At 41.5% G+C, this 12,418-nt stretch overlaps 1 protein-coding gene across 8 annotated transcripts in view; it reads right to left on the bottom strand.

Moving 5' to 3' along the window:
• The window catches only part of ptprua (protein tyrosine phosphatase receptor type Ua), a 205,373-nt gene extending 193,440 nt beyond the window's left edge, over window positions 1–11,933 (bottom strand). For all 8 annotated transcript variants that reach the window (XM_020638009.3, XM_020638011.3, XM_065948006.1 and 5 more), the window contains exon 1: window positions 11,679–11,933. In XM_020638009.3, coding sequence (XP_020493665.1) covers window positions 11,679–11,748 — 70 coding nt within the window. In that variant the 5' untranslated portion in view covers window positions 11,749–11,933. The remainder of the gene's footprint in view (window positions 1–11,678) is intronic.
• Between the last annotated feature and the right edge of the window lie 485 nt (window positions 11,934–12,418).

Genomic DNA, 12,418 nt, shown 5'->3' with positions numbered 1-12,418 from the left:
TGACAGTTTTTCCTTATCCCTTTGGGAACTGCTGAGTATAAAAGGTGTGAGCACACTCAGCAAAAGTTTCACCTATCGTGAAAACCTCCTCGCACCAAAACTTTACAACATCATGCTAACTTACATCTAAATCATTCCAACTCTAGCTGAACAGTTGAAGTGTAGATACTTAATATTTGGGGAAAATAAGGGTTTCAATGTGATATACAGCAAATATATGATCACAGACTTCTTATCTGTTTTATTTTTTCATCACATTAATGTATAATGTGAAAGGGTTGTCATGTGTACATGAATTTAAAATTCAAAAATTATATCATATATGAAACAACAGAAAAATAAGTCCTTGGGGCCCAATATTGAGTCATTTCTTGTTTTCAATTACCAAGGCAAACTGTTCTAAATAGCACAAATACATTGGCTTCTCAGAACTTATTGGTGCAATTGTTTGTTTCTTATATTTTTTGCAGTGCTCTCTTTCTTTCTCTTGTTCTCTTTAAGCTTTTGGTACCTCTTGATCAAGTGATCACAAACATATTGGAGACTAACATCTTAAAACATTCTGTATCAAAATGTGTTGAAGTACTGACATTTTTGACAACCTAAGAAGAGACAGATACTGAAATTGGCCTCAATAGAGAAAAGGATGGATCAGTGCTCTTAAAGCACCATCGATGGTTATTGATTGTTGTCCTTTATGACAGAAGCTTCTTTGAACAAAGTAGTTGTTCTGAACAGATCTACAAAAAAAATGGTTTGTGGGTTATGCATTTAAATGCAACTCGGGAGCAGTAGCAGAGGGAGGGGAAAGAATTACTCATCACCCCACTTTCCTTTTTTATCTTCCCTCTGAAGACGCCATACTTCATGCAGACCGTGAAAAAGTTAGATCCAGCGGAAAAGGGCGACATTTAGTCACAAAAAGTGGCATTGATCCAGATTTCCTTCCAGCAGGAGGAAGTGAAGAAGGCGGTGATGAAGATGCCCCGCAGTGATAGCAGACACACAGGTGTTGCTGCTCATGCTGCATAACCTCCCCTGCTGTGCACAGGAGGGTCACCGCTAACCTTGACAGGGGTGAGCAGGTGCTGCCGCAGTGCCCTTGTTCGCTCCGTAGAGGGACTTGTCTTCTTATTTATTTAAGTTTTTTTTTTCCTTTCGAGTTTCTCTCAAACTTTTAATATCTCTTGTGCACCACGGGGACACTGGGAGGCCCACAGGTTTGATAACTCTAAACGGCTACTTTTTAAAGAGTAATATCTACAGCCATCCAGGGACCTACACACCGTAAGTCCTGCTCCATATCACTGACTTTTTCCTTGTATCTCACAAAAATGAAGGGGGAGTAATAAGAAGTTTGTAGTCTAGCCCCTTAATCCAACTCGAGTTTATCAGCAATAGGGTCTTCTACATTAATAACACAGGGGACTGAACACGGGATCCCAGGAGGGAGAAGTCGGAGAGATAAAAGAGAGGTAGCAGAGCTGAAAAGAAATAGCTTTTGGCATCAAGAGGTTCTGAGGAAAGGAAGCGAGTGAAATGGTATTCTCGCAGTTTGTCCCCGATTGTCATCTCAATCTAAAGCGACACATGTGACAGCACCACCACAAAATCATCCAGTGGCTGAGCTCTGACCCGCCGTTTGCTGAATGCGCAGCGCAGTCGTCTCTGCCGCGGCACGAGCTTCCTGTCGACTGCCAGCGGTGTGACTCACGTCATCCTGTCATCAGCTGTGACAGGTCTGACCACAGGTTTCATGGCCGAGGAACAGCTTGGACAATTGGTTCAGCAGCAGAGTGTAAACACACCGTGGGCTAAGCAGCAGGAGCGATAAGAGGAATATTCATAAAGATTATTCACGGCTGGCTGTCAAGCAGCGGTGACAAAATCCGGGAGGTAACAGCGGCAGCGGCGGAATCTGATGCAGAGCAGGAGAGGACTAAACGGACAAGCAGCCATCACCGCAGAACAGTCATGCTCCTGCATATCTCAACGCTGTGTCCAACTCATCCGTAATGCAAGCACACAGTTTCAGCTTGAACCAACAGGATTCCATATCATCAATCTCAGCTGCCATGTCTGTGTGCTGAGAGCAATGATTTCTATAAAACAGGAAGGGAAAATCCTGCCTCCAAAGCTCCGCACTGTTATCTTTCATCAATCTGTCATGTTGAGAGCATTCCCATGGCTTTGAACAGGCGGCCCTGTACCCACCTTCCCTCAACCGGCTTTGTCTACTTTCTCTTTGTAGGCCTAAAAATGTGTCCTTTAAAACCTTTTTGAAAATAGTGCTTATAGAATAACCTGAATAACCTTTTTCAGTTCAGATATGTGATCAATAAAAAAAAAAACAGCTGTACAACAACAAGTGTTTCCATAACAGCAAAAGGAACACAGATATATTTGCACTTAAGCTTTTTCTGTATTCAATGGTATAGCTTTTTTTCCCAAAAGATTGAGAGCTCTCACTGCTGACTGGCTGCAGTAAACCCCACCTCCTCCATGTTAACAGATGGAACATAGGCCAAACTTACAAAATACACATCAAATAAAATGTTCTCACACCAGGTTCTAGTCATCAAAGTTACTTCTTACCATGATGACGTAAGTCTAAGGATCCAATTTTCTCAGTAGTTTTGTTCTAATTAGATATTTGATGCAAAAAGAGCAGATGAAAGGTCATGATTGACAGCTCTGTTGTACAATGATGCTCCTTGTAATGTGCTCAACAGTATCAGCAGAGTAGAGGATGAAAGGTGCGAGAAAATGTAATAAAAACAATCTATACAGTCATGGATCTTTCTATAACCTTCCTCCAATCTGTTCTGCTGTGGACTTTGACTTTTATGCTGGAAATTTCTATTAACAATGCAAAAGAAAAGATCATGAGTCAATCAATGTCTTTGTTTAGTTTAATTCTTCTTGCAAGTAGAAGGAACAAAGCTTCAGAGTGTCAATACAGTCTGAAGGAAAGCTCGAAGTAATCACAATATGCTTGGGTTTAAACACACGTGCTTCACAGAAAAACCTTCAGGCCTATAGAAGGATTGCAGATACAGGCGCAGTCAAATATCAAATACATTTTGTCATACATTTCAACACGTTGCACAACAGTAATGTCAAGGAAACTTCAAGTCCAAGTATCTTTGATATTTAGCTATTTGTAAGAAACCTTCATCGTGGATAAAGACAAAACAAGACTATTACATATTAAATTATTGTAGCATTTTGTCAAGCAAGCCGTAAGTAAAATGTGTCTTCGACAGTAAACAGAATTTTTCCATTACACTTTTTAATCCATAAGTTTAATGTGTCGTTTGGTTAGGGTGAGGGTTGTGGCGTCAACTTTCCACCAGCCGGCTCCCTTTCTCCTTGTCTTGGCTCCAAATTACATCACCAGTGCAATATGTCAGCACCCGTCCTTTGGCTGTTTTGGCTTCACTTTTGAACAACAGAAGGACACAGAGTTGACTGTCCATATTTATACAGCTAAAATGCACTATGTTTATTTGTCAAAGGATTCAGTATATTCAGTTGGTTTTAAGGGATCAAACAAGAAATTAGTTTTAAAAGTATTTCAGTAAATGATTGTGCTTCAGGTAGTGTTTATGGAGATCTTAATTTGGTTTCTTCTGGTAGCACCGTGGAGGAAAGATCAAATCAGCCTCCACACTGTCAGATTTAACTGACTGCTGCGATCTGGATTTGCACTTGGTTTGGAACTTCTTTTCTTCATTTGTGTTTATTTGACCATCTAACCATTAACTTGCAATTAACTGGGAAAAAAAAAAAAACAGTAAAACGCCTCAACCTACTCTCTGACAGACACACTGCTGGGTGGTGGACACTGCTCGAGGTATTTCCACCAATGTTGATTGGACATTATGTTTGTTTTGCTGCAGGCTTAAAGCAGAGAGCAATGGACTTAATAATTAGTTTAACTCATTAAGCAGAAAAGGAATGGACTTACCATGCATTCATTTAAGTTCATTTCCTCTCAAAATGTTTTTTAGTTTTATAGTTTTTGCTGAAAAGTAAAATGCTTCTAATCTATTACAATGTTACTGGGGGAGAAAACTTATCTTCGCCCTTAAATTAATACACCAAGGTCTAAAATCTGTGTTGATTTTCTCTCACCAGTCAGTAAATTAAAGGTGTATGTTCTGCAGCTTTCAGCGGCATGTCTGAAGCATACTCTGTGCTTTCCAAACACAAAAAAACATACTGTAACAAATTCATAGAGTGTAATTACTTGCTGTTTTCCCTTTTATAGTATAAGTGCTCTATACTGTCAAAACCCGGCCGGAATAACTGTGTTGTAGCTATAATTGAGACACAGCTGCAGTGTTCACAGTGAAGGAAAGTCAATACACACCACTAGAGATACATAAAGGTGCAGGAAAGCACACACGGCATCAGCGCCCGCAAGTCCGCACAGGCCATGTTTGAAGGTGAAACTGTTCGCGGCTCATTCCTTCAGATTTGACGAGATAAGTGTCGCTGTCGGGCTTGATGAAATTTCCTTCTGTTAGAGGAATTAAGAGACATTTTGTCTGACATGGAATGTAGAGATTTTTATTTTACAGAGACAGATAACTCGTCTGCGCCATGACTTCACCGTAATCAGGTGATCTGCTGCATTCAAAGCATCACCTTCCCACTCTCATTGGACAATTTGAGACTAGAGCCCAATCGATAATTCGGCCGGCCGATTACATCGTGCAGTATTAGCTTATACAGTGACTAAAGGTATCGGCTACTTATCTCAGATATTAATAGACTTATTCACTAGTCAAATAACTTCATTTGAGTTTCATAGTCTTCATAGACACTAACAGTTCTCTTTCACCAGCAGAGGGCGCTATATGGATTACAACAAGCATTATCACAGACCATCTTGTCTATAAATCTTTCCCACACTTGTTTGAAAACTGCATTTGAGGGATCAACTCAATAAATGTGTATATCTATATTTATATCTCCAAATCAGACATTGATCTAAGAAAGATATCGGCATTGGATTTTTTTTCTCCCTAATATCGATAACAGTATTGGCCTCCAATATCTCGTATCGGCCCCCAGAATCTCACTACGGTCAGTCCCGATTTGAGACATGATCCATAGCAGCTTGTGAGCTCTCATATTGAAACAGTGAGAACACTACGCTTGAAGATTTCCTGAAATGTTCAACAAATAAAGACCAAGGTCTGAGACTCTGTAGCTGGAACGTAGGTTTTTAACGCCCTTGTCTTTGTATCTGCAGCAGCAGGTCCATCCAGTGAGAATGAATAATAAGAGCCCTCTGCATACTCACATCACACAGCAGATTCCAACATCCAGATTCCACCAGCAGCTGATTCTCAAGCAGCTGAAGAGTTCATGCCAAGTGAATTCATTCTCTTCAACTATTCTACTGATGCCGTGAGGCGTTCCACGCAGCAGATCATTATGAAGCTTGTTGAAGTAAGGCTTTGTAAGAAAATGAGTCACTGAAGGAAGGAGTGAGCAATCACAAAACCCAGCAGCTTCCTTAAATGTACTCCAAATTGAATTCCAACGTCGACATTCGGGGAACACGAGAGGACGCCTAAAAGTGAACAAATTAACTTTATTGTCTCAACATGTTTAGCGATCAGCTTGACAGGCAGTGCGATGCCTGCTGGCACAACTCCATCTGCTCAGTAATGATTTGTTGTTGATGTTTGTTGTGGGGGGGGGCGACAACATTTCTAACACCTGGAGAGGTGACGCCGATTCCTGGTTCTTCTCCCCACAAAAGACGCCTCCTGGGTTCAGGCCAAAGCAGTCTGGCAGATCTGTCAGCTCCATTACCGATGCATGATGGTGACAGGCACGCACGAGCGGCAGCAGCTCTGTTAGATTAGCTTCATGAACATATTGCATAAGGAGATAATAGATGGAGACGGTCTGATTGCTAACGCCATAAATGATCAGCATCTGGGTGAAAAAGAAAAGCCCTGCTAAACAATAATGTGATGAATTTGTGGAGGGGGAAAAAAAAAAAATATGACAAGTCAAACTCAGCCCAGCTCTGTCAAAGATTTATCCATCTTGCAGATATATCACTCAGTGCATGTTTGCTGGTAATGGTAATGATAAATTGACTTGAGCTTGCTTTGTTCTTTTCTAGTCTTCTGACGACTCAAAGCTCTTTTACACCGCAGGTCACACCTCCACATTCACACACTGACGGTAGAGGCTGCTATTTAAAGTGTCCATCAGCTAATCCCATTCATACACATTTATACACCAACGACAAATCAGCCGGAGCCATTTGAGGTTGAGTGTCTTGCCCAAGGACACATCGGACATGTGGCTGCAGGAGCTGGGGATCGAACCCCCCTCGACTTTCTGGCTGAGAGACGACCGACTCTACGTCTAAGTCAAAGCCGCTCATTTCATGTGCTTTAATATTAACCATGTTTATGAATAATAGTGTAGAAATAACAGTGTGTCAGGGGCGCTGTAGCCTCGTGGTTAGTGCACGCCCCATGTATGAAGGCCACAGTCTTCTAAGAGGGCAGCCCGGGTTCGATTCTGACCTGTGGCTCCTACCCCGCATGTCATTCCCCACTCTCTCTCTCTCTGATTTCTGAGCCTATCCACCGCCCTGTCTCTCCAATAAAGGCATTCAAACGAGAAATAAGCAATCCAGCTGAATCTACCTCGCTTGAATCTTAATCAAGAACACAAAGCAATTTAAACCCAACTGATGCAGACAGACAACACAGAAAGACTGATGGCGCACATAGATGCTGGATTTCAGCAGACAGACACAAGGAGGTCCGTCTGAGGCGACATTCCTTTTCACAGGCTTCACTGAAAGAGAAAATTGAGTCCAATCACAAGCTGACCCCTCCGACAATGATGACAGAAAACTTTTTCTCGTGATATATAAACAATCTTCTTGCAGTTCAGTTCGCCAAGTCTCTTGGCTCTCTTCAGCTGTGATGATTAACAGCAACATCATTCTGTCGAACACCTTTTCAAGATCGCTTTAGCCACACTGCCAGTAAAGCTCTGCGTGGAAACAGAATCTTTTTGGATACAGGCGACTAACAGTAAAGATTTCTCAAAAGCCAAGGGGGGGGGGGGGGAGAGAGAGAGAGAGAGAGATAGGTGAGGAAAGGTCTTATTGGTTTTCACCTTGGCAAGGCCATTCGGCTGGCGTTGGCAGCGACTGTCCGTCTGGCTGTCTGAGTACGTTCACACATTCAATGCTTGACCGCACAATTTCAACAAAAGGAAAACAGGCTTCAGTAGTCTGCTGGTGATATGCAACTGATGTGATAGGGCTTCAGAAAGGTTAGGATTGGAATGTGGGCTGCACTTAATCATTTCCAATTGGTCATTTTTATCCATTTCAAGCTTAATTGCATCCATTTTTCTTCAGCCAGACGGACAATTATACGGCAGGTTGTGGCTTCTGAACGCGAGTCCCACGGCTCTGAGGGCTTGTAACTGTCCAGTAAACAATGTGGACCGGCTTATGCTGACAGATTTTAGTGATTTTTCTTCCTTTGTAAAAACGGGTGTGAAAACAGCCCTTGTTTCTTTGCCACCTCATTACAATGAGCTATAATTACAGAGTGTACTCATTTCTTGAACACCGTGTAGCCGTTATGCAATCCACCATTGTTCTATTAAGGAATCTTGTGTTATTTCCTCCAGAACAACCACATTTCATCATTGCCTTTTGTGTGAGCATACGCTCCATTTTCCCCATTTACAGCCTCCACATCTGCCCCTGGAGAGCCGTGTGTGTCGGGCTATTTTTCTGTTGGATTAGCACAGATCCGGAGCCACATCGATACACACCAAGCAACATCTCTACATCCTCCCGGCAATTTCAGTGTGGTCTTTTTCAGCTAAACTCCGTCCGACCTCTATGTCAGAGTGTTCGTGGCTGTATGTCAGCGTCGCTCAGTGTTGGGTGTTCACTCACGTGGTTTCATTTTAGGATTAATTTACCTTCTTTCTCGGAGTCCTCGGAGTCCTCGGAGCCCCAGCTAACAGGGACTACACGGCAGGCTTCACCTCGCCTCAACAGTCACACATTCCTGAGGTTGAAACTATGGAGCTGAGGTACAAGACCTCGAGGTGCAGCTACACAACGGCACTCCACTTTAATCCTGGAGAATTGCTTTTATACAAAGGAAATGCAAAGCGACAGCAACCCTGCATCTGCTCTTTAAAGCTGCATGAAACAACCTGTTGAAGGTATTGAAACTTCAGCACCCACAGATCCTTCTATATGACACCCAAAAACTGCGACGCTCATTACCTGAGGATTTTCCTTGAGCTGTCAACAAAAATGTGTGAGTAGCAAAGTGTCAAGAATACGTCAACCTCACAATAAACAGAGTTGGTGTGTCATTCTCTCCCTTCCCTCCATTCTCGTTTTACAAAAGACATACACTCCCCTCAATGATCCTTTAAGAAAAGATTTCCTCCACACATTCACACAGCCATCAGCTAACTCACTCCTAATGATGAAAAACCAATGTGCCGATGTCTTTGGCCTTGTTAACATAAACTTTTTTATGATAGGCAATGTTCTTCAGCTTGTTCTTAAAACATTGCATTTGGCTTGAAGCTGGAGAGGGGGGCTTACATTTCCCTAAATCATAAACTCAATAAAACTTTGAGTATCAGGACCAAGAAAAAAAAAAAAAAAAAAAAAAGACCTAGAAATTGGTACCACCTCTAAGATGTGCGGCAATTCATGGACTAAAAATAATCAGAGGTAAGAATTATAATGGAGAAGATCATTTCAACCCTAAGCTTTTTTTTTTTTTGGGGGGGGGGGGGGGGTAATAAGACCTTATTTTCTGAGAAACATAATTATAACAAAAATGAACAAGCATTTAGTGACCTGAGATAAATGTAGAGCATTGTTTTGGAGAAATGTTCAAACACCGAGGAGAACTACTCATTGGATAAGAGATGTTATTAGGCCTTTCTTTAGAAATGATAACTCACATAATTAAGGCTAAACAGCAGATATTTGAGAATCTATGTAGACCTTTAATTAATCGTGTTAAAGACTTAGACTTAAATGATCGAGTGAACGACTGATTCGTGTGGACTATGCAGTTTCCAAGCATTAAGAACTTCAGTTTGTTCTTTAAATACGCCCTATACTCAGATATGACTAGAGAGCTGTTGTTTATTTAAACCTGTGGTACTTTCCCCATGTCATCAATCATTTTAAAAAAGGAGATTGTATCGTTTTAATCAGCTAGTTGATAAATGGATAGAGGCAGGCCAACATGTTGCCAGTCAGACCTGCAGCAGTTATTTTATACGTCAACACTGAGAAAATCAACAGGACACTTATTTGATTGTAATTTCTAAGTAATTCAGAGAATAAAATGTAATCAAATAGCTCAAGGATTTTGACTGCCAGAATGAGAACACATCACCTAGGACCTTAGTTTTATCACTTTTATAAAGCAAAAAACTGTAATTAATTATAGATAGCTGATAAAGAACGCAATTGGTTTTTGCAGCACTGCTGGTGCGGATTTGATGAACAGAAAAATGAACGATACGAAACATAAAATAGGGTTCCGGATATAAGCAGCTATCACTTTGTTTAAATGGAAGCTTTAAACAAGGCCTGCATGATATGATAAAAATATGCCATGTGCCATATTAATATTCAATACAACGGTAAGATTTGCGATAAATACACAGAATTAAAGAGGGCATAATATTAGCAATAACTCATTTTCTATGTATATCTGCTGTTCCTCAGAATATATCTGTCTGCAAGTCCCTCCATGTGAGGTAAGCTGATAGCTAGCTTTAGCTTCATGTGACTGCATCAAAATAGTGGAAGAGCGTTTTTATATTGTATACACAGGGCTTCATTCAACTGGTAAGATGTTTACATGCATTACATTTGATTTAATTGCGATAAATTCAGACTTTTGTGATGGGTTCATCGTATTGTGCTGCACTTAAATCAGCAAACATCTGATCAGTGAACAAATGATCTGGGCCTCTAATGCCAGCTTTCAGTGCTTGAAGGATTCTTGGTGAAATAAACAGATTTCAGTCGTATGAGGTTCTATTGAAGCGCAGAGACAGGAGCAGGTTGGCACCACTTTTGTGTTGACCTGTGTGCAAAGCATTTCCCACAAGTGTCGAATGTTTACAGCAGAATTTGTTCCCAGCTATTGAACTGAAAGCATGCCAGCTGGCTATAAGACGGTCTTCTCTGTACTCCTTTGTAATCTCATAAGACCGTTGGCTTGTTCCATTAAATCATGCCAACAGAACTCGATCCCGATCCTGGAGAGCAGGGAGTGGCTCAGAGCACGTCTGTTCAGCAACTGGTTCTGGTGGCCGTGTAACTGATACCCGTGAACCCGAGTATTTATATCGTAGCTGCAGTGCTCGCACCAGTTGCAGAGCATTCCTGAGCTGCACTTAAACTTGACTTTGAATTGAGAGACTTTTTCCTTTTTCTTCATCATACTCCACAGTGTTCCTGAAAAGATCAGGTTCAGAGGCCTCGGAAATCTTCATATAGAAAAAAAAAAAAAAAAAAAAGCTTCATCCGTTCAAATGTGAAAGTCGCCACAGGCAAAGTGAAAAAAAGGTTTCAACTCCAGTTTGGTGAAGGCTCGGTGGATTTCAGGTATTATGGCTGAAAAATCTCAGTTTTCCTCTCTGAAGAACACTCTAAAACGATCTCCTTCTGTCTATCACAGTCTGTTTGATATACACAGAATATTTGGATCAGCTGCCAAGTGCTTGTATTCAGAGCACAACACTGACATTACTTATTCATTTCCACTGTTTTTGATTGTAACAGCAAATAAAATCAAAACATCCTCTGGATTTGTTCAACACGCTCTTGCCTCTAATGGCTGATTTTGCAACTTAAGACAAAAACAAGTCGACCAATTTATCCCCTGAATCAGCAGCTGATTATGCTCAATCAATACTATTAACATACAGGCAAGGCAGCATCAGCACATACATCAGCAAAAAAAAAAGAAAAAACATCTTTTCACAGATGATTTCACACTGGGATGTAATCTAGATTTACACCAGACACTGGTGCAGAGAATGGTGCTGCCATGTATTGAAGTCTTAACAATGAAAACATGACAGTCATGATGCTGAATGCACTGGGCAGAGATGGAGAGAGAGTGCAGAGAGAGAATTTTAATGCATAATAATGCCTCCTCTTTCCCCTTTTTTTTTTTCTAAACTTTTTTTTTTTTGTTTAACTTTGCAGATTTCATCTTCAGAGGGGTTGCCCTGGGAGAATATTCCCCAATAGGCTGCCACTGAGTCGTGTAATGAAATGATGCTGTGATTACACTCAAGAGGATGCAGGGAATTTCATATTTCATGCCCACTGGAATATTAACGTTTCACTGTGTGTGCACAAAGGAGAAAGTTCAAACAACTTGACTACAGCAAAAGCGATATTCACACACTCTTAAGAGACAACTTCTGAAGTTAACAGACCCCCCCCCCCCCCCCCCCTTAAGAGAGCCAATCGCCAGCCTGACTTCGACATGTGTGTACGCATGTGAGGAGAACAACCACTTTAAAAGCCTGACAGTTAACTTTGAAGCAGCAGCTCAGTCGGTGAGGAGATGTACAGGTGCGTAAGATGATTTCCTTTCTTTTACCTGTTGGTCCTTCCATGCCGTCTGCGTAGATCCTGACGGCCAGCATCAGTAGCAAAGCTGCTGAATGCATATTGGCAGGAGAAGTAAAGTCCAGCTCGGTCACTGTCACAAGAAGAAAAACCCTAAAAGCAAACTCCAGCAGCAGCGGCAGGACTGGAGAGAAGTTGTGCGCTCAGCTCCCATTCATCGCCGGATCCCTCTGCAGAAGCGCTGCCTGCCTGTCTGCCTCTCTGCTCCCTCACAGCCCGCACAGGGAGCATCTGATCTCGAGCTAAAGCTTTCACAAAAAAAAAAAAAGGAAAAAAAAAGAGAAACCACCCCCCCCCCCCCCCTTTTTCCTGTAACGGCTCCGCTATTTTTTGCACTGTAAAGCGAGAAAGTGGGGCGCAGGAATGCGGGTCTGCGGCGCCTCCATGTGGCCAGGAGGGGGAAATCACAAACAATGATTCACAAACCCTTTTCATACTGGAGTACCAAAACATGCACAGTCACATTCACATAACATGGAACAGTTTGGAGGCTTCAAAACAGACATATTAATGGTCTCCTTTTAAAGCTAAAAATCACAAATGGTAACTTTTTATCTCTTTTAGGAGAAGTAAAAACTTTGCCCAAAAGCTACCAAAGCTGTGTCTGAGCTTGATATACGTTCATATTTCACAAATATCATGCATTAAGTATCCTTTACCTGTAAATATGTATTTATCTGGTTAACTTTTATATTTCTTTGGAGTCTGGGG

This window comes from Labrus bergylta, chromosome 19 (genome assembly GCF_963930695.1).
Source record: "Labrus bergylta chromosome 19, fLabBer1.1, whole genome shotgun sequence".
NCBI classification, from domain to species: Eukaryota; Metazoa; Chordata; class Actinopteri; order Labriformes; family Labridae; genus Labrus; species Labrus bergylta.
Note: the sequence above shows the minus strand (reverse complement) of the source record. Positions and strands in the feature narration are given on the sequence as shown.